At 39.6% G+C, this 24,016-nt stretch overlaps 1 protein-coding gene across 4 annotated transcripts in view; it reads right to left on the bottom strand.

The window, feature by feature from the left end:
* Zc3h12b (zinc finger CCCH-type containing 12B) overlaps positions 1-24,016 on the bottom strand; it is a 231,932-nt gene that overhangs the window by 6,472 nt on the left and 201,444 nt on the right. For all 4 annotated transcript variants that reach the window (NM_001432875.1, NM_001432876.1, NM_001432877.1 and 1 more), the window contains 3 exon segments: positions 400-506; positions 1,097-1,331; positions 3,500-3,639. In NM_001432875.1, the coding sequence (NP_001419804.1) occupies positions 400-506; positions 1,097-1,331; positions 3,500-3,639 (482 nt within the window).

The raw sequence follows: 24,016 nt of genomic DNA, 5'->3' as shown, positions 1-24,016 counted from the left end.
AAGGCATAGTCACCTGCCTAAGAAATATGATCTTGTTTGGGGTAGACCCTTGGAAATTGCCCCTTCTACTTTGTAGGCTATATAGTTTCTGCATGTCCTTACTCCTGGCAACATCACTCAGGGATTAGGCATCTAGAGCACATTTTAACAAATGACAACTTGGTTTGTTAACAAGTGACAACTATTTCCCAACTTCAAGTCTAGTTACGCTTTCCTTGTGAAGTTTCTAGGGTGGTTCTTTGTGCACCTAACAGAGTACATAAAGACACAGATTTTAACTCATGGAAAGTGGACACGCCAAGAATTCTCACTTGAAATAGAAATCTGAAAAGGAAAATTACTCAAAGAATCTGTGGGCTTCCCTTAGTACAGAACTTAATTCTATCCAGAAGTACTTACCATACGGACACGGTTGCTTTTTATGCTCAGGAACCACAGGTCTCTTTCTTAAGAAATTCTCAAGGCTTGGACCATGGCGTCCAAGAGGATCATCTGGTGGCATAAACCTGAAAGTAAGCCAACACAAGGTGAATGTATGTCTTGCTGTCCCTACCACCATTTATAAGAGTTCAGGCCTTCCTTCCTTCGCTCTTGCCTACACTGCAGTCATAGCATTCTAATTGTGCTTTCCAGCTTCCATCTATCTTCTCTTAAAATAGCATTTCTTCCCTTTGTTTCTAATTGATCACCCAGAAAGGATTATTTCCTCATGCACCATTTTTTCATAGACTATATACAGCAGTCATACTGGCATGAATGTTGGTTTCCCCAGTATACCAGCCACTTTCATACCTTTATAGATTTGTTCATAGTGTTCTTTTCACATATCATACCCAGCAGCCCTCTTTATTCTGTAAAAATCCACTTCAAAAGACAAAGCAACTTCTAACATCCTGTCATTATTTTCTCTCTACCCTTTCTCTACCTTTCTTCTCATATACTTTGAGCCCCTTGATGGTGAGTCCTGCTTCCTATTCAGTCTTTTATCCTTAGAGCAAACCAGCACAATTCATGGTATACAGTGTCTGATATGTTTATTGAAGTGTAATGCATTACTACCAGTAATTTGTACACAACGGTTTAGAAAGAAACTCACTTATCATTCACAAAAGAATACATCAGCAACCGTTCCTCTATAAACTTCTTCCATTCTGGCTTTTCAACTTGAAGGTCTCGGTAGTTATCATTGGACACAATGATGCCATCAGAATCAAAAGCCAATTTGACTATGAACCGATCATCATAGCAGACCACCCTTCTGCCTTGGACTCTTCGGGATGGTGTGAAGACGAGAATCTTTTCCTTCTCCAGTTTACGCAGAATATCTTGATCTATCAAAATATGTTTATGCCACATAGTAGAAATCATCTTTGGAAATGAACTGTGCTATTCCCATATTATCCAAACAAGAGTTAGTACTAGATAAAGGATTTTTTTAAAAGATTTTTTTTGCTGCTATCTTCATGTACACCAGAAGAGGGCAGCAGATCCCATTACAGATGATTGAGAGCCACCGTGTGGTTGCTGGGATTTGAACTCAGGACCTCTAGAAGAGTAGTCAGTGCTCTTAACTGCTGGGCCATCTCTCCAGCCCAAGGATTTATTTTTAATTAGAGAACAAGTGTGCTAATTTTCTGGCTGAGACATTAAATAGAATTGTGTGACCTTAGATAAGCCATCTTCTCTTTTACACTTTAGTTTTTCTTTCAGTAAAACAAATAACAAGAACAAAAAACAACCCTAGATTACGACACATGTAATTAAAAAAAATACTATTACAAAGAGTAAGAACTAACACATGGTACAACATTCCTTTTTGTTTTTGTTTTTGTTTTTGTTTTTGTTTTAAGACAGTCTTACTATGCAGCCCAGGCTATCCTGGGGTTTCAGATTTTTCTATCTTAATGGTCCAAGAGCTGGGATAACACGTGAGTGCCAAGCTTACTCTAGTATTCTTGATATTTGTTTTGCTCTTTGTCTGGAGCATCAGATTTTCCCCGCTGTGGTGCGGAGGTGGAAACCCAAACTCAAAAGCATAGTAGGCAAGTGTTCTACCACTGATCCACATCTTCATCCCTAGCCTGGCTTCTTGACTGTTTAAGTTCAGAAATAGCAAAGGCTGTGTCTGTCAGGAGAGCAAGCCATCACTCGAGAAGACTTTTGTTTTTTATTTTTACCTGAAAGAAAGACAAAACTAAGGTAGGACAACAAGCTATAGCATTTAAGTAGTTGTGCAGTGTGCGCATGGGCGTGAAGGATGCGTGTGTGTGTGTGTGTGTGTGTGTGTGTGCGCGCGCGCGCGCGCGTGTGGGAGTTAGTTCTCTTTCCACCATTTGGTTCCCAGCGATTAAAATCAGGTTATCAGACTTGGCAGTGCCTTTACCTGCTGAGTCATCTTACTGACTATTTTGGACCCAATTGTTTACGAGAGAAAACTTGCTTCCTGGGGATTGAAGAGCACTGAGATCAACTCTCACACTGGGTCTTGGGCCTGCTCTACAGATACAGACAGCTCAGGACAGAACTTAAGCACCCACTCACGGTACTTTCTGAGTAGTGACGTCAGGAATGAGATGGTGGTAATCAGGAGACTGAGATCTGTATGTTCTTCAGTGCTATACAGAGCACATCTTCCGTGTATGGGCAATGTAGTGACTGAGCTGCCAGCATGAGGTGCACAGCACAATTCCTGTGAAGTTTAGGCACCTTTATTTTCATGAACCCCTTTTCCCATAAAGGACTCTTTAAAAGTTAATTTTAGAACTGCACTAATATAAAGATAAGCATAACCCAACTAAGTGTGTCATTGCACATTTATTGTTATTGTCTATTTTTTCTTATGCAAAAAGAACGAAATGAAAACATCTTTTTCTAGAGCTTTAAACACTAGGATCATCCCTAGGCTCTGAGCCTTCTTTGTCTCAGACACTAATTGGATTTTCCTGTCTTGGGACTTTCTCCTCTCTGTTCTCCCTAACTTGAAAACCCCACAGTTGTTTCTCTGATACAAAAATAAGATTGCCTGTATATCATGTAACCTTTAATTTCTTGAAAAAAATCAGTTATATTCATAACCATACTTGTTCCCTACTGTCTGAAATCTATGCTCAAACAGGCTGGCCTGTTACTCACTATAAAGTGCATGTTAGCCTCAAACTCGCCACGCTCTTGCCTAAGTCTATTGAGTACTGGGATTGCAGGAGTGTGCAGATTTCCATAAAAATAATGTTCTTTTTCACAACTATATGCTTTGTAGTTTTCCAAATGTAAATTTTTATTTAACTATCACATACCACAAAACAAGGATTGTTTCACATGGATCACTTTATAAAAAAATGCACTCACTAAAAGACATTTTAAGCATACTTAACTTAGAGAAGCAATTATCTAAGTTGGGACCATCTGCCTTTCTCCAAACTAGCTTTTTAGCTTTGACTGTCGAGGAAAAGTTTTTGGGTTTTTGTTTTGTTTTGTTTTGTTTTTTAATTTAAAATAATACCTGTAATCGGCGCATCAGGGCGGGATTGCTCCTTTCTCCATGCTGGTACAAATACAGTGATGTCTTTATGGCCTTTGTCTAGAAACCAATCCACAGCGAGCTGTATTCCTCTGCAGGAGAATTCTTCTTTATTCCCATGGCTTCAGAAACATTAGAGGGCAAGAGACAAAAAGGTTAATAATGACAGCAAAAAGAAACTCTTTACCAGTGCGCTTCTCTGTGCTGGGATTAGTGACAGATGTTTTCATTTCTTTTCTCATGTATTTTTTTGCACTATATAGCTCAGACTGGCTTAAAATTCACTATCTAGAGCCTGGCTTCCAGCTTTTGGTGAAGCTCTTGCCTCATTCTCCCAAGTACAGAGATTAAAAAGTACTAACATCATTCCTGACTAACATTTTTTGATGATGCCAAACATATATACATATATGTGTACATACATTATATATATGTGTGTGTGTATATATATACATATATATATATTATATATATATGCAGATAATTAAACTCAGGACCATCACAAGCTTGCTACTATTAAGTCACATCTCTATGTCAAAAATACTTTTTAAAAGAGAAAACTGTATTCTTTTTATTTCACTGTTGTATTACAAATTTCCCTCAATGCCAAGGGCAATTAATAACAACTCACAACTTAGAACAGGCTACAATTACTATTAGCTTCACTTCCTCCTTTCTATTTCTGTTGCCAGCTTTACTCAAAGATGTGGGTGTTCATAACAGATTGAAAAAGAAGGGTACTTTTCAGATGATTAGAAAAGTTTATATGGAACATAGTTGATGTTCAGCTTAAACACATATGCATGATCATACACACTCACGCACACCACTCTATATCGTTAAATTTATGGCCTTACAAATGTTAGAGAAGCCTCTTCTGTGTCATACTCCCAGTCATTAAGCACATATATTAAGTTTAAAATGACAGTGAAAATGACAAAATAAATATGCTCTTCTTCTATGCCTAAAATTTCCTCCAAAGTCAAGCATTTCTTTTATAATCAGAACATGATGCACTAAGAAAAAAATTATTTCCACAGACATTGTGTAATTTTAAAAATCCAGGAGGGATTGGAGAGATGGCTCAGTGGTTAAGAGCACTGACTGCTCTTCCAGAGGTTCAATTCCCAGCAACCACATGGTGGCTCACAACCCTCCATAATGGGATCTGATGCCCTCTTCTGGTGTGTCTGAAGACAGCTACAGTTTATTTTATACATATAAAATAAACTTTTTTTTTTAAATCCAGGAGGTGGAGGGCAAAAGCCAGCCTCATGAGTCAGGCATCACTACAACGAACAAGTATGTGAGGTGTGGTAATTGCGCTGTGAAGAAAGGCAGAACTAGAGACAGAAAGGCCGTGATGAGAGAGAGGCCTGAGGTCGACAGCTGCCCAGTTAGAATCAGCTGGGCTGTGTACAGCAGCCCTGAACTCATGCAGAAGCAGACTCAGCCCCCAAACATGCCACCCAGCTGTGAGATTGTCCTGGTTCTGGGCAACGATGGAGGCCAAGATATGGGATGGTTCACTTCCTGGATTGGACCTCCGCAAAGGACCACTATGGTCCATGATGTTACATACTCGAGATCATGTTCATGTCTAAGATCCATACTCTGCCCCAGGCCGTGATAAAGCCTGTGATCCATGTGGTTGTACGTGATCTGTGCTGCTGACTGAAGCCTTGGGCTTTGCTGCTTGTGCTGGGAGTCAGGCTGATGTGAGTGGCCTGTGTAGCCATCTGAGGCTATGTTGAGGTCCATAGTCTATGCTGCCACTGAGGGGTCAATGGTATATATAGCTGAGAGCCTTGTTTGAAGCCTGTGGCTCCTGTTACCATGCAAGGCCATGAGGAGATCCATGGTCATTGTTACAGCCAGAAGCTGAGTTGTTGTCCCTGGGCCATGCTGCCACTGGAGGCTATATTGGTGTCCGTGGTCCTTCTGCAGCTGGGGGTAGTGTTCCTGGTCTGTGCTTTTGCCAGAAACCATGTGGAAGTCCATGATCTGAGCTGCTCTTACCGTAATGAACAAGGAAGCTACTTTTGCAGTGATATTGATGACTGCAGATCCATAGTTGAGGAAGAGGGATGGAGAAGGCTTTTGTGACACCCCTTCCCCCTTCCCCCTCCCCGCAAAGTAACGGCCTAAACAGCAAGCGTTGAAGAGAACTCTTAAAAAGTGTGACAAGGATGCTGAAGTGTATCTGTCCCTAATTGATGGCTTATGGCAGGTGTGTGGGAGGGGAAGGACTCGGTTCTATTTAAGGGGCAGGCCACTGAGAGTTTGACCATGCTCCAGTGAGTATCTAGATAACACAAATTAGACTTCTGTTGTTTTTACTTTAGGGGAGTCACAATGGAGGGGGCAGACATGAAAGGACTGAGAAATGAGCATGACTGGGGTACGTCATATGAAATTCCCAAAGAATCAATAAAAACTTTTATGAAAAAATCCAAACTATATCTTTATAGTACACTATGCAGTAATTTTGCCACTTCTGGCTTTGTGGTAATTGATACAGCATTAGGTTTTTATGTAATTGATTTTATGTATATTTTATATGTTATATAACTTAATGTTGCTGTAACAGCAATTTATTTTCTACTCACTGAATGGTATTAGGGTTTGATCCTTCATGGGTAGTAGGATAATAAACACTATAAACACTGAGGACATTTGAAAAAGCATAGGACATCATTATTCCATGTTCATTAAAATTTTTACAATGTAACTATATATATATATATATATATATATATATATATATATATATATATATATAACAAAGTGACAACATTTAGAGGAGCAAGAGTGTGTCCCCCAGCACTTGAGGGCCTGAGATAAATGGTTAAGTTGTAGGTTCATTGTGCCACCCTAGTGGGAGAAGCAATTAAAGAATTCATTCAAATAACTACTTTTGGCCTCCACATACACCCGCATGGGCAAGAGCACCCACATACACACATCACAACACATACACGTGAAGGAACCAGTTGAGTAGGGGAAGAGGTATAGGAAAGGGCGGGAAATGATCAATCAGAAAAAATACGAAAGAGGAATACAGACACATATGTATAATGATACCATGAAGATGAAACACGATTTCTGTAAAGAATGTCATTAGAATGTTGCTGGGGAAAATAATGAATTTGTAAATCACTTTCAATAATATAGCCTTTTCATAGTACCAGTTTTGCTGATCCAAGAAGCTATGTATTTCCATCATCTAGCATCTTCCATTTTTTTTCAGTTTTGAAAGTTGACTACAGAATTCTATCACTTTCATGGTTATATGTACTTATCTCTAAGTTACTTTGAGAACTACTGTAAATGAAATTATTTTACCTATTTCTTTTTCTATACATTGGTTAAATAGAAAAGCTACTGATTTTTGTGAGTTGATGCTGTACACTGGTTTCTGAAATAATTTGTCAGACCTAAGAATTATCTAATAGTCTATAGAGTGTCTGTCTGTCTGTCTCTCTCTCTCTCTCACATACACACACACTATATTATATATTTATATTAATTATCAAATCAATTATACATATATCTTTGCTACTTGTCACTGCTTTCCCCCCATGCTAATTTCTCTAGCTAAGGTGTAATAAAAATGAAGAAAGTCTATACACTTGTTATTGATTTTATAGGAAACCATTTTAGTATTTCCCCTATTTACCATAAACTTTACTACAGATTTGTGTATACACCTTATGATGTTGAGGTACTATCATTTTCTAGTTTCAGGTCTTTTCCCCATGATAAAAGTACAGAAGTGCATCAAAAGCCCTTTCTTCCTCCTCAGATGATCCTATCTAATTTCTGTCCCTGAGTCTATGTATATACTGTATTGCATTTACTTTTATCTTATTTCAAGGTCTGATCATTTATTTGTTACTCTTAAAGACTCTTATTTTTGAGACAATCAGAAAAAATTGCAGATGCATAGTTGAGGAGGACATGGAAGGCTTCTGTGATAACCCTTCCCACCGTCCCCTCCAAGCTAACAGTCTAACCAGCAACAGAAATACAAGATCTCAGTCAGGACAGCCTATGTCTCTCTTAGCAGTTTTCTCTTAGCATTTTTTTTTTTGCTTTCTCCATTCTATTTGGCCAAAACTTTAGCATATGCTGCAGCCTCCTCCTTATTTTTCCTACTGCACTGTTCCTTCAGAGGAATATGCCAGGTTTTTTTTTTTTTTTTTTTTTTTTTGGCTAGACAACTGGAGTAGTAACAAGAAGCTGAATCATGGGTGCTTTGGTCCTATGATTCTAACATTGCAATGCTAACTCTGGAGGCACAATCGTATTTGTCCAGATCTCTCTCTCTCTCTCTCTCTCTCTCTCTCTCTCTCTCTCTCTCTCTCTCTCTCTCTCTCTCTCTCTCCCCCCTTCTGTGTGTGTGTATGTGTGTGTAGTTATGATACAGATGTTTCATTTAGGTCTAAGCCTCTAATTCCACAGTCTCTAATTCTTTGCTCCTTGATCAGTTGTGTTTCTGTGTTAATCATCATGTACTGAAAAGAGAAGCTTCTCTCATGAGGGTTGACCTACATACTCACCTCTTGGTATAATAAGAAACCATTAGGAGTCAGTTTATCATTATGTTCATTTAGGAAAGTAATAATAGTAAGTCCTCGTCTATGATCTATGACCTGTCTAGCTATAGATTCTAAGCCCCAATAACAGTGCAAGAAATGGGTTTCAACTTGTGAAGTAAGCCTTAAATCCAAGTGGAAAGTGGTTAGTTACTCTTATAACATTTCTGGCTCTGGTGAACATGTCTTGCCAGGTCATTTTTGTAGCTAGCAGAGTACACACTGAGTAAGGCTGATGATTACTCTTCTGTTGCAGTAACTTGCATAGTCCCTTCTAGTACTATGAAAAGTAGCCAGTATAGATGAAGCTTCCTGATTAGTAACAGCTTGAATTTTCCATGTTTAATGACTCAGATGTATATGGCATTTTTAGCGATAGGATCTTGCCACCAAGTTTTGGAAGGTAACCAAGAGCACTGGCAATAATTTGTATGTATTGTTTGGGACTTCTTGAGAATTCGCTTGATAACAACTCGTAAAAAAAGTAACTCATTCTGGTCACTGGGCTTTTTATGTGCTATCCAGTGGTGTCTAATAGGGACATTGTTGCCCTGTTATGAGATAAACACTTCAAACTTTTTATATATGTGTATGTACAGATTTTAGGGGGATTCTACCATAGAAGGTCTCCATAGAATTTTTTGAAATGTCTTTAGTGTTAGGTATTGTTTTAGTTGGGGTTCTATTACTGTGAAAAGACACCATGACCATGGTAACTCTTAGAAAAGAATGGATTTAATTGGGACCAGCTTACAGTTCAGAGTTTTAGTCTATTATCATCATGGCAGGAAGCATGGTGGCACATTGGCAGACATGGTGCTGGAGAGGTAGTTGAGAGTTCTACATCCCTATGAGCAGGAAGCAGGAAAAGACAGTGGCACTGGGTCTGGTTTGAGCATCTGACATCTCAAAGTTCATCTCCCAGTGACATACTTCTTCCAACAAGGCCACACCTCTTAATAGTGCTACTTCCTCTGAGCCTGTTGGGGGGTTCTTTTTATTCAAGCCACGACAGTTATCTCTTCCCATTTCCCTAATTTATTCCACTAAAAACTTTTGTGCCATTATTCCCCCTTAACTCTTTTTTTTTTTGGTTCTTTTTCCCGGAGCTGGGGACCGAACCCAGGGCCTTGCGCTTCCTAGGCAAGCGCTCTACCACTGAGCTAAATCCCCAGCCCCGACCCCCTTAACTCTTTACACCACTGGGTTCTCTCTCCCCTCCCCTGAAATTACCCTTGCTATGGTCCTTTACTAATTTCCTGACTTCTATGGGTTCTAGATGGAACACACATGTGATTTAAGGTTAATATACACAAGTGAGGTATAACATATGTGATGCTTGATGTTTTGCTTTCTGGTTCTGGGTTTCTTCACTCAGAACAAATGTTTCCAGCTCTATCCATTTACCTAACTGTATTGGGGATTTTTGTCAACTTGACATAAATAAGTAGAGTTGTCTGGGAAGCAGGAACCTCAGTCAAGAAAATGCCTCCACCAGCACAGCCTATAGGCAAAACTGTGGGTCAATTCTTGATTAGTGGTCACTATGGGAGGATTTAGCCACCTGCGGGCAGTGTCACCCTGGGATGTATAAGAAAGCAAACCAAGTAAGCAATGTGGAGCAAGCCAGTAAGCAGCATTTCTCCCTTATCTCTGCCTCAATTCTTGTTTTCAGGTTCCTGATCTGATTCAGTTCCTGCCTTGGCTTTCTTCAATGATGAATCTGATCCTGATCTATAAACCAAATAAGCTCTTTCCTGCCCAAGTTTCTTTCAGTCATGGTCCTTATCACAGCAATAAAAGGCAAACTAGAACACATATGACTCTCAAAGTTACATTTTTCTTACTTGCTGAATAATGTTCTACCGTGTAAATATACCAATATACCACATTTTCATTATTCATTCATCAGTTAATGCATATCAAAAGTGTTTCCATTTCCTTGATATTGTGAATAAAGAAACAGAAGTGATGTGCAGGTATTACTAGAGAGATATGTGACCAAAAGTAGTATAGCTCCATCATGTAGCCTTTTGAGGAACCTCCAAATTGATTTCCAGTGAGGCTTCACCAATGTGTACTATCAGCAGCGAGTAAGTCTTGCTCTTTCCCCACATACATATCAGAATTTGTCATCATTTGTTTTCTGGATCTTAGCTATTTTGTTTGGGGTAACATAAAAATCTCAAAATTTTATGTTTCATTTACCTGATGGTCAGGGATGTTGAAATTTATTTAAACATTTCTTGACCATTTGTAATTCGTCAGTTGAGAGATGTCTGTAAGGTTCTCTGATCGTTTTTGAAATGTGTGTGTGCACGCGTGCCTGTCACAAGTGTGTAGATGCCTGAGAAGGCCAGAGGCATCAGATCCTCTGCACATGGAGTTACAGGTTTCTGTGAGCCACTTAACATAGGTACTGGGAACTGAACTCTCATTCCTAGAAGAGTAATATGTGCTCTTAACCACTGAACCGTCTTTCCAGCCCCATGCCCCACTTTTTCCTATTATTTATTCACTTTACATTCCAATTGCAGCCCCCTCTTACCCTGATCCCCCCTCCATACAGCCCCTCCCACATACCCCTCCCTTTTACCTCTGAGAAAAGGGAGCTCCTCCTGGGTACCAATCCACCCTGCCACATTGAGTCACTGCAGGACTAGGTGCATCCTCTCTCACTGAGGCCAGACAAGGCAGCCCAGTTAGGGGGATGTGATGCACAGGCAGACAACAAAGCAAGGGACAGTCCCTGCTTGTTGTTGCGGGACCTGCTGCACATCCGCTGCATATGTGCAGAGGGCCTAGGTCCATCCCATGCTTGCTCTTTGGTTAGTGGTTCAGTCTCTGGGAACTGGTAGATTGCATTTGATAAGATGGTTATTCTCCCAATATTAGCTTTACCAATCCATGAGCGTGAGATGTCTTTCCAATTTATCCTTTCAATGGTGTTTTCACTGCCTTACTTTGATTACATTTATTCCATTAGATATTTTGAGGGTATTGTGAGTGGAATTGCCTTGCTTGTTTATTTCTTGAAATGTTTGCCACTTGTGTATTCTTTGTAGTTTTGTATTTTTATGATTGTGCTTGTCAGCTATAGGATATTTCTGGTAGAATTTTTAGCTTCTTCTATATAGAGAGTCATACTGTCTTCAAATAAGAATAGTTTGAGTTTTTTTCATAGCCTTGATGTCCTTCATTTGTCTTACTGCCATAGTTCAGATTCCTGTCACTATTTTGAATAGGCAGAGGAAGAGCCAACATCTTTGTCTAGTTCCTATTTTTAGTGAAAATTTTTAGATTTTTTCCCCTTCATTTAGCAAGATAATGGCTGTGGGCTTTTTTGTTTGTTGTGGTTGTCATATTAAGATATGTCCTCTCTATCTCTAAATCTTCTAGGATTTTTATCATGTTGTTGAAGTCTGTCAAAGGGCATTTCTGCATCTAGTGAGATGATCATGCGGTTAAATCAACTTGATCCTACAGGATAATCTTGTTGAAGTGTTCTTAAATTTTGTTTTCAAATCATTTTATTGAAAGAACTTTCATTCATGTTTATCAGAGACATTGGCTTATAATTTTCATTTTTGTTTGTTGAGTCTTTTTCTGGTTTTGGTATCTGGATGATGTTGGCTCCATAAAATGAACTGGAAAGTGTTTCGTCACTTTCAACTTAATTAGAATTGAATCACTTCTACCCTCCTTTTCTCTTTTCAGTCCCTCCCAGCTATTCTTCCTTGAATTCCACCTGTGCCACCCAATTCTCATGTTGATAACTTCTTTTCCATTGATTATACCTATTATATATGTGTATGCACATATATTTATATGCATTTATGAATATATATTTATACATATATAAATGTAACTTCCTGAGTCTGTTTATGTTGTTTGTGTGTACACAATTTCAAGGCTGATCGCTCTTCATTTAACAGCCAATACAAGAGTTCATCTCTGGGATGAGCTAATTTTTATTTTTCCAGCAATTACTAGTAGCCAATAGCTCTTTGTCTAGAAATGAGAAACCTCAAAAATTTCCCCCTATCATGTCAATATATTGCTATTGTTCTGGTTTGTAAATGCAGTCATGTCTAGGAGAGACTTTCCCAGTACATCTCTGGACTTGACTCACAATCTTTCTGCCTTCTCTTCTGTGGTGTTCCCTGAGCCATAGATTCAGGATATGTGATATAGATCTATCTATTGACCATGTGCTGCCCAAGATCCATTGATCTCTACATTGTACCACTACTTTATTAGTTAACTTCTGACTACACTTTAAATCTTATCCTTAATCCTTATCCTTATACCCTCAGATAACTGGAGCTACCACTACTCATCAAACATTCTTTTCTCTCTAGCAAATGGAGACCATCAGAGAAAGCCACAACTAGACATAAGACAGTCGTTTCTTAAAATTTTTGAGATTATGATAAGCTCTTGATATTTACTTTTTGTGGATATTATTTTTACTTTTAATTCCTTCTTCCCTCATATATTATACATATATACATCATGACCATAATTTCCATACCCTCTTCTTTTCCTAGTTCCTTTTCCTCCTTATACTTCCCCATCCACTCCTCCTCTTCCTTTCCCTTTAGAAAAGGGCAGGCCTCCCAGGAATATTAATCAAACATGGCATATCAAGTTGCAGTGAGACTAGGCATCTCCCCTCATATTAAGGCTGGACAAGGGAACCCCGAAAGAGGAAAAGGTCCCAAAAGCAGGCAAAAAAGTCAGAGGCAGCCTCTACTTCCACTGTTAGAAGTCCCACATGAAGACCAAGGTGTACAACTGTAATATATGTGCAGAGGATGTAGGTCAGACTCATGCAGGCTCCCTGTGAGCCCAGGTTATTTGATCCTATGTGTTTTGTGTGGTATCCTTGACCACTCTGCCTTCTACAATCCTTTCTCCCCTTCGTCAGCAGGATTCCCTGAGCTAAGCCTAATGTTTGGCTGTGAATCTCTGCATCTATTTCCATCAGTTGCTGGATGAAGCCTCTCGATGACAACTGGGCTAGACCAATCTAGAAGCATAGCAGAGTATCATCAGGAATCATTTCGTTGACTATTTTTTGTTTTGTTTTGATTTTGCCATTCCTTTTGGTTTGGAAATTCTACAGAAGCTTTTACGTTTCACATGGTTTTGTGGGTTTTATTAGTTCTTGATTTTATAGGGCCTTCAGATGCATCAATTTGAGGCTTATTTTTTTCCTCATGGTGGCACTCATGGATATAAACTTTCCTGAGAACTCCCTTCATTGTGTTCCATAGACTTTGCTGTACTTGACTTTTTAACCTTTCCTACTTTATTTTACCCTTGGTTCTGTTTTCATTCAGTGGTGCTGTTTAGTTTGAGTTCATGGACTCCACTGCAGTTTCTTTAGCTTTAGTCATGTTATAATCAGATACAATGCTGGATAGAACTCTAAATTACTCATATTTGTTGATTTTGTTTTGTGTTGGGGGAAGTTTCATGGGCTACTGGGATGCATATGGATTCTTTGGTACTTGAACAGAATATTCTATAAATATCTGTTAGTTCTGTTTGATTCATGATGTCATTTAATTCACAGATTTTTTTTTCTGTTTAGCTTATTTGCAGATGACAAGTAATAGAATTCCTATCACTGAAATAAAACACTATTATCCAAAGCAATTTGGGAGGAAAGGGTTTACTTCAGCTTACAGCTCGTAAAGTCCATCATCTAAGGAAGTTAGGGAAGAAACTCAAGGTTGAAATTTGGAGGCAGAAACTGACACTGAGGCTATGAAGGAATTATGGTTACAGCCTTCCTCTCCATGGCTTACTTGCTCGGCACTCAGAACTACTAGCCCAGAGATGTCACTGGGCACAGTGGACTGATCCACATGAATCATTGATTTTTTAAAAAGCCCCATAGGCTTGCCCAATCTCAATCTGGTGGGAACATTTTCTCAATTGAAGTTTCCTCTTCCAAAATGACTCTAGCTTATGTCAATTTCATAAGAACCAGACAGCACAACCTGTTACTTAGAGTTTATACTGCTGTGACAAAACATGACCAAAAAGCAAGTTGAGAGAAAATAGTTTCTTCAGCTTACACTTCCACATAGCTGTTCATCATCAAAGGAAGTCAGGACAGAAACTCAAATGGGGCGGGATCCTAGAGGCAGGAGCTGATGCAGGGGCCATGGAGGGCTGCCTACTGGATTACTCAATCTGCTTTCTTATAGAACCCACGATACCAGCCCAGGGATGGCACTATGCACAATAGTCTAGGAGTTCTCCCATTGATCACTAGTTGAGTAAATGCCTTACTGAGGCTTCTTTCTCTGTGACGACTTTAGCTTGCGTCAACTTGATACACAAAACTAACCAGTACAACCTGTTTCTCAGAATGTTTCTGGTTTCCTCTTAAAGATTCTAAGTTTCAGACCTTAATTTAATGCCACTGATACATTTTGAATTAATTTTTGTAAATGATGTCATACAGAGATATGGTTTCATTCTCTATATAGATGCCCAGCTTTCCCAACATAATTTGAGAGGATATCTTTTCTCCAATGTGTAATTTTTTTATATCGATTTGTAAATAATCAGGTGGCTATAGCAACACAATGTACTTCTTGGTCCTTTATGCTTTACACTGGTCTATGGTTTTATGCCAGCAGCTTGCTCTATTTGCTACTATGGACCTGTCAATTTTTATATCAAGGATATGATTACTTTTGCTCACAAATGCTTTGATTATTCGGGTCTTTTGTACTTACTTATGAATTTTATATATTACTTTTCTATTTAAGCAAGGAATGCCATTGAAATCTGAATGAGATTGCGTTCAATCCTTTGATACCAGAATCTTCACAATATTAAATCTGCTATTCATGAGCATGGGAGGTCTTTTGTTCTTATAGTGTTTTCTTCAGTTTCTTCCATCAGTGTTCTAAATTTTTAATTGCACATTTAGTGTTTTTATTATTATTTGGTGGGAGTGTTGTTCTTTTACATTCCAACCTATTTGGTGTTCTGCAAACTTCATGAATGCTTATAGGCATCTCTTTCTTTAGATGGAGGAAGTTTTCTTCAATGATTCTGTTGATAATATTTTCTGGTCCTTGGAGCTGGAACTCTTCGCCTTCTTGTATTCCTATTATTCTTAGGTTTGGCCTTTTCATGGTGTCCAAGATTCCTTGAATGTTTTGTGTCATGAAATTTTTAGATTAACATTTTCTTTGACCAATGTATCAACTTCTTCTATGGTATCTTCTACCATAAAAGGATGCTTGTGTTTGTAGTTCCTGTTCTCTTTCCTAGGTTTTCCATCTCAGGATTCCCTCAGTTTGAGTTTTTTTTATGGTTCCTATTTCCATTTTCAAGTCTTAAACAGTTTTATTCATTTCCTTCATTTGTTTGATAGTATTTTCCTGTATTTATTTAATATATTTATTTATTTCCTCTCTAAAGGCCTCTATCATCTTTATAAGATTGGATTTAAGGCCATCTCGTTGTGCTCTGGCTGTGGGAGGATATCTGGGGCTTACTGTAGTAGGCCTGGGTCCAGGTGGTGCCAGGTTGCCCTTGTTGATCAACAGAATAGAATTGAAGACCCAGAAATAAACCCATATGCTACAGACACATGACTTTCGACAAAGAAGCCAACACTATACAATAGGGAAAAAAAGAAAGCACCTTCAACAAATGGTGTTTCTAATTGTATGTCTATATGTAGAAGAATGAAAATAGGTCCACATTTGTCACCCTGCACAAACTTAAGTCCAAGAGGATCAAAGACCTCCACATAAAACCAGATACACTAAATCTAGTAGAAGAAAAAGTGAATAATTGCCTTGAACACATTGGCACAGCAGACAACGTCCTAAACAGAAAACCAACAGGTCAGGCACTAAGATCAAAGATTAATAAATGGGACCTCATGAAACTGAGGTTTCTGTAGGGCAAAAGACACCATCAATACAATAAAACAACAGCCTACAGAATGGGAAATTATCTTTACTGACCCTACACCAGACAGAGGACAAATAGCAAAAATATATGAAGAACTGGAAAAATCAGACACCATCAAACTGAAGACCACAATTAAAATTTGGTGTATAGAACCAAATAGAAAATTCCCTAATGGCTTAAAACCACTTAAAGAAATGTTCAATGTCCTTAGTCATCAGACAAATGAAAATCAAAATGATTCTGAGATTCCATCTTACCCCTGTCAGAGTGGCTAAGATCAAAAACTTAAGTAGGACATGTTGGCAAAGATGTGGAGCAAAAGGAACACTCCTCCATTGCTTGTAGGAGTGAAAACTTTCACAATCATTTTGGAAATCAATCTGTCAGTTTCTCAGATTATTGGGAATAGTCCTACCTCAGGATCCAGCTATATTAGTCCTGGGCATACACCCAAAAGATTCCCCACTACACCACAGGGACACTTTCTCAAACACGTTCGTAGCAGCTTTATTCATAAGTCAGAAATTGGAAACACACTGATTCTAATAAAAGAGAAAGTAGAAAATACCCTTGAATGCATTGGCACAGGAGAAAATTTCCAGGACAGAACATCAATAGCTCAGCCTCCAAGATCAAAATGATAAATGGAACCTTGTGAAATTGAAAAGATTCTGTAAGGTAAATGACACTGTCAATAGGACAAAAAGGCAGCCTACAGATTGGGAAAAGATCTCGACTAACCCTACATCCAACAGAGGGCTAATATTCAAAAGCTATAAGGAACTTAAGAAGATAGACTCCAAAAAAGATTTTTAAAAAAGTAACCCATTTAAAATACAGGGTACAGAGCTAAACAGAGAATTCCTAATAAAGGAATCTTGAATGACACTTAAAGAAATGTTCAAAATCCTTAGTTATCAGGGAAATGCAAATTGAAAGGACCCTGAGATTCCACTTTACCCCAATCAGAATGGCTAAGATAAAAAGCTCTGTTCTCTCTCTCTCTCTCTCTCTCTCTCTCTCTCTCTCTCTCTCTCTCTCTCTGTGTGTGTGTGTGTGTGTGTGTGTGTGTGTGTGTGTGTGTGTGTTAAATCCATTTGGTTCATAACCTCTATTAGTTTCATTGTACCTCGGTTTAGTTTCTGTTTCAATGACCTGTCTATTGGTTAAGAGTTGGGTGTTGAAGTCTCCTACTATTATTGTGTGGGGTTCAATGTGTGTTTTGAGCTTTAGTAAAGTTTCTTTTATGAATGAGTGTGCCCTTGCATTTGGAGCATAGATGTTCACAATTGAGGCTCTTTGATTTTTCCTTTGCTGATTATGAAGTGTCTTTTCCCATCTTGCTTGATGACTTTTGGTTGAAAGTATATTTTATTGGATATTAGAATGGCAACTTCCGCTTGTTTCTTGGTCACAAAACAAGCCTCAATAGATGCAAGAATATTGAAATAATCCCATGCATCTTATCAGATCACGGACTAAGGCTAGACTTCAATAGCAACAGAGACAACAGAAAACCCACATATCCATGGAAGCTGAACAACTTTCTACTCAATGATAGTTTGGTCAAGGAAGAAATAAAGAGAAAATTAAAGGCTTCCTGGAATTCAATGAAAAGGATGATACAACATACCCAAACAGGTGGGACACAATGAAAGCAGTGCTAAGAGGAAAATTCACAGCACTAAGTGCCCTAGTAAAGAAACTGGAGAGATCTTACACAAGCAACTTAATGGCACACCTGAGAGCTCTAGAACAAAAAGAAGCACTGCCACACCTGGGGATCCATCCCACATACAGTCACTAAACCCAGACTCTATTGTGGATGCCAAGAAGTGCATGGCGACAGGAGCTGATATAGCTGTCTCCTGAGATGCTTTGCCAGAGCATGACAAATATAGAGGCAAATGCTAGCAGCCAACCATTGTGCTGAGAATGGGGTCCCCAGTGGAGGAGTTAGAGAAAGGACTGAAGCAACGGAAGGGGTTTGCAACCCCATAGGAAGAACAACAATACCAATCAACCAGACACCCCAGAGCTCCCAGGGACTAAACCACCAACCAAAGAGTACACATGGAGGGACCCATGGCTCCAGCTGCATATGATAAAGAGGATGGCATTGTAAGGTATGAATGGGAGGAGAGGCCCTTAGTCCTCTGAAGGCTCAATGCCCCCAGTGTAGGATAATGCCAGGGTGGGGAAGGGGAGAGGAAGTGGGTGGGTGAGTGGGGGAGCACCCTCATAGAAGCAGGGGGAGGGTAGAGGGGGTTTCTGGATGGAAAACCAGGAAAGGGGATAACATTTGAAATGTAAATAAAGAAAATATCCAATTAAAAAAAAAAGCTTGCAACCATGGGGGGGGGGGGAAGCCCAGTGTCAGATGGGTCTTAGTGCAGAATTCTTCTAAACTTTCAAAGAAGACCTAATACCAACACTTCTCAAACTATTCCATAAAATAGAAACAGAAGGAACACTACCTCATTCATTCTATGAAGCCACAATTACTTTGATACCTAAACCACACAAAAATCCAACAAAGAAAGAGAACTTCAGACCAATCTCACAAAAATACTCAATAAAATTCTAGCAAACTAAATCCAAGAACAGTTTAAAAACAATCATTCACCATGACCAAGTAGGTGTCATTCCAGAGATGCAAGGTTGGTTCAACATATGAAAATCCATTAATGTAATCTACTATATAAACAAACTCAAAGGAAAACAATCACATGATCATCTCCTTAGATGCTGAAAAAGCAATTGACAAAATATAACACCCCTTCATGTTAAAAGTATTGGGAAGATCAGGAATTCAAGGCCCATACCTACATAATATAAACAATATACACCAAACCAACAGCCAATATCAAACTAAATAAAGAGATACTTGAAGCAATACCACTAAAATCAGGGACTAGACAAAGGCTGCCCATTCAATATAGTATTAGAAGTGCTAGGTAGAACAATAAGACAACAAAAGGAGATTAAGGGGATAAAAATTGGCAAAGAGGGAGTTAAGGTATCACTATTTGCAGATGATATCATAGTACACTTAAGTGACCCCAAAATTTTACCAGAGAACTTCTACAGCTGATAACTTCAGCAATGTGGTAGGGTATAAAATTAACTCAAACAAATCAGTAGCCTTCTTTTATACAAATGATGAACAAGCAGAGAAGGAAAATAGTGAAACAGCACCCTTCACAATAGTAATAAATAATATAAAATATCTTGGGGTAACTCTAACCAAACAAGTGGATCTGTATGATAAGAATTTCATGTCTCTCAAGAAAGAAATCGAAGACCTCAGAAGATAGAAAGATCTCCCATGCTTGTGGATTGGCAGGATTAACCTAGTAAAAATGTCCATCCTATCAAAAGCAATCTACAGATTTAATGCAATCCCCATCAAAACCCCAACATAATTCTTCACAGATATGAAAAGAGCAATTCTCAAAATCATTTGGAAAGGCAAACAAAACAACAACAAACCAACCCAGAATAGCGAAAACAATTCTTAATAATAAAAGAACAGATGGGGGAACCTCGAACTCATTGGCACTGGGGGAAATTTCCTAAGCAGAACTCCAATGGCTCAGGCTTTAAGATCAAGAATTGATAAATGGGACCTCGTGAAACTGAAAATGTCTGTAAGGCAAATGACGTAGTCAATAGGACAAATTGGCAACATACAGATTAGGAAAAAAAAATTTCACTAACCCCACATCTAATAGAGGGCTAATATTCAAAATATATAAAGAACTCAAGAAGCTCACCTCCAAAAATCCAAACAACCAAATCAAAAAAATGGGGTATAGAACTAAACAGAGAATTCATAATAGAGGAATCTTGAGTGGCCGAGAAGCACTTACTGAAATGTTCAAAGTTCTTAGTCATCAGGGAAATGCAAATCAAAATGACCTTGAGATTCTACCTTATACCAATTAGAATGGTTAAGATCAAAAACTCAGGTGACAGCACATGTTGCTGGTGGGATTGCAAACTGGTACCACCACTCTGGAAATTAATCTGGAGGTTCCTCAGAAAATTGGAAATAGATCTACCTGAAGACCCAGTTATACCCCTCTTGGGCATATATCCAAAGGATGCACCACCATATCACAGGGATACATGCTCCACTCAATTCCCAGTGGCCTTATCTGTGATAGTCAGAATCTGGAAACAACTCAGAATGTTCCTCAAAAACAGAATGGATACAGAAAATGTGGTCCATTTACACAATGGAGTATTCCTCAGCTATTAAGAATGAGGACATCAAGAGTTTTGCAGGCAATGGATGGAACTAGAAAATATCATCCTGAGTGAGGTAAATCAGGTCCAAAACAGCATGCATGGTGTGTACTCACTGATATGTGGATATTAGCTCAAAAGTACAGAATACCTAGGGAACAATCCACAGACCATTAAGAAGTTTAACAAGAAGGAAGGCCCAAGTGAAGATGCTTCAATCCCACTTGGGAGAAATAAGAAATCAATCATGCAAGAGGAGGAAGGGATTTGGATGAGAGAGGGGAGTGCGAGGCTAAAAAGGGAATATAATCAGGCATGGTGGCGCTGAAGACAGGAGAGAAGCCTGAGGGCCAGCAGAATGAATGGAAATATGCAACCTCATTGGGTGGGAGCTGGTGGGGTCCCTCTAGAAAGTACCAGAGACCCGGAAGGTGAGAGACTCCCATGACTCAAAGGGAGGGACCTTGGATGAAATATCCAACAGTGGGGAGAGGGAACTTGTAGAGTCTACCTCTAGTAGAAAGACAGGGCATCAAGTGGAGGGATGGGGTTGCCATCCCACAGTCTAAAACTCTGACCCAGAACTGTTCCCGTTTAAAAGAACTGCAGAGAAAAAATGGAGAAGAGACTGAGGGAAAGGAGGTCCAGTGACAGGTCCAATTGGGATCCATCTCAAGGGGAGACTTCAAGACCTGACACGGTTACTGATGCTATGCTGTGCATACAGACGGAAGCTTAGCAAGGCTGTCCTCTGAGAGGCCCAACAAGCAGCTGAGAGTCAGATGCAGATACTTACACCCAACCATTGAACTAAAGTCTGGGACTCTTGTGGTTGAATAAGGAAAAAGCTGGAGGAAGCTGAGGAGGAGGGCAACCCTGTAGAGGACCAACAATCTCAAGTGACCTGGACCCTGAGATCTCTCAGTCACTGGGTCACCAACCAGGCAGCACACACCAGCTGATATGAGGCCTCTAACACATGTACAGCAGAGGACTCCCGGGTCTGGGTTCAGTCAGAGAAGATGTACCTAACCATTGAAAGACTTGAGGCCCCAGGGAGTAGGGAGGCCTGGGAGGGGGATATTCTCTTGAAGACACGGGGAGGAAGCATGTGATGAGGAACTGTAGGAGAGCAGACCAGGGGGGCAATGCCTGGATTGTAAAAAAAAAAGGAATAAAATAATAATGTAAGGAGAAGGAAAGCTTACATACAGCAAAGGACACAACCAGAACAGTTGCGAGACAACATTCCAAAATGGAAAAATAATGTCAGTTATAGATCAGATGGGTTTGATATAATGTATAAAGAACTCAATGATATTAAATACCAAATATAATAATCTATCAATGAGTGGACAAATAATGGAACAGATCACTGCTAAAAAAAAAAAAAAACCCACAAATGATGAGTAAATATTTGAGAAAACTTCAATGTCAAAAAAAACACCAAAAAACAAAAAAACCTCAAGTTACAGTACTTGCTGGTGAGGATGTGGAGAGAGGGAACAACTCTTCCATTGCCGGTGGAATTCCAAACTTGTAAAACCACTCTGGAAATATATCCGGTGGTTTCTCAGAAAATTTGAAATAGTCTTAAACTGAAGACCCAGCTATACCACTCCTGGGCATATGCCCAAAAGATGCTCCAATATATAACAAGGACACATGCTCCACTATGTTCATAGAAGCCTTATTCATAATTGCCAGAAGCTGGAAAGAACCCAGATGTTCCTCAACCAGAGAATTGATACAAAAATTGTGGTTCATTTCCACAATGGGATATATTCAGCTATTAAAAACAAGGACATAATGAATTTTGTAGGCAAAAGATGGAACTATAAAATATCCTCCTGAGTGAAGTAACCTAAAAGGACACGCATGGTATATACTCACCTAAAAGCGGATATTAGCCATAAAGTACAGAATACCCACGACATACCCCACAGACCCTAAGAAGTTAAACAAGAAGGGAGACACAAGCTAGGATACTTGAATCTCACTTAGAAGGGGTAGTAGTCATTGAAGGCAGATGGAGGGAGGAGACTCAGTGGGATAGGGGACTGGCAGGGAAATGTGGGTTTCTGGATCAGGTGTTGGGAGAACAGGAGAGAGTGCCAAATAGCCAGGGGAATGAACTGAAATATGCAGTTGCCAGAGCTGGGGGACAGGGGCCTAACATAACTGTCTTCTGAGAGGCTCCGCAACCTATCCCCCCGCCAGGAGCTGACTGAAACAGATGCACAAACTCACATCCAAACAGTGGAGAGAGTGCGGGGACTCTTAAGGAAGAGTTGGGGGAAGGATTGACGACCCCTAATGTGATAGGAACTCCACAGGAAGATCAACTGAGTCAACTTAACAGGACCTTTGGCAGCTCTCAGAGATGGAACCGCCAACCAAAGAACATCCACATGTTGGACCTAGGTCCCCTGCACTTATATTCAGTTTGGAGTGGGGGCTATCACTACAGCTGTTGCCTGCCTGTGGAATATGTTCCCCAAACTATGCTGCCTGTCTGGTCCCAGTAGGAGAGGATATGCCTAGCACTGTAGAGACTTGTTGCCAGGGTTGGAGGATACTGTGGGTAAGTGGGGGGAATTCTACCCTCTCAGAAGAGAAGGGGAGGGGAGACGGTGGTAGGGACTGTGTGATGGAGCACCAGGAGGGGGGCAGCAATCAAGATGTAAAGTGATTTAAAATAAAGAATACAGTCTGTAACAGCCAGGGAAATATGAGCTCACTATTGAGCGTGGCCGTCTTACTCCAGGAGGCCGTGAATAATTCCAACATAGCTGAAGCATAGGACAAAGACCTTAACACCAACCACATGAAAGTAATAGAGGGCTGAAAGAGGAAATGAAGAAATCTGTTAAAGAAATAGAGCAAAACACAAACAAAAATGGAGAAAATAAATCAATCCCTCAGAGAAAGCCAAGAAAACACAACTCATTGGAGGAAAGAATAAGACTGTCCAAGATATGGAAATGGAAATAGAAGCAATAAAAAAAAGCACAAACTGGCAAGTAACCTGGACCCCTTGTAGCTCCCAGAGACAGAACCACCACCCAAGAGCATAGAGCAGCTGGTCCGAGGCCCCAGAACCTGTGTAGTAGACGGCTATCTGGTCTGCTCTCAGGGGAAGAGGATGCACCTTATCCTGTACAGACTTGATGTGCCAAGGTGCAAGGATACCCGGGATAGGTATCCACCCTGGTGAAGGGAGGGGAAGGGGGACGCGGGAACGACTTTGCAAAGGGAGACCAACAGGGAGGCAGTATTTGTGGTGTAGATAGATAAATTAATTAATAAAAAAGAAATATTCAACATCCTTAGCCACCAGCAAATCAAAACCACTTTGAGACTCCATCTGACACCTGTCAGAATGGCCAAGGTTAATAACACAAGTGGCAGCCATCTTAGTGAGGATATAGAGCAATGGTCACACTCTTCCTTTGGTGGGGGAGTACAAACTTTTACAGCCACTGTGCAAATCAATATGGTGGTTCCTCAGAAAACTTGGAATTGATATAACAATATCTAACTATTAAAAAAATGAAACTCCTTCCTACCATAAGGATGCTTGCTCAACCATGTTCACAGTAGCTTTGTTCATAGTAGCCAGAAACCGGAAGCAATAAAGGTGTCCCTAAACTGAAGAATGGACATGTAAAATATGGTACATTTACACAATGGAGTA

The sequence above is a fragment of the Rattus norvegicus genome, chromosome X, assembly GCF_021556685.1.
Source record: "Rattus norvegicus strain SHRSP/BbbUtx chromosome X, alternate assembly SHRSP_T2T, whole genome shotgun sequence".
Taxonomy (NCBI): domain Eukaryota; kingdom Metazoa; phylum Chordata; class Mammalia; order Rodentia; family Muridae; genus Rattus; species Rattus norvegicus.
This window is presented reverse-complemented; position numbering and strand designations above follow the sequence as displayed.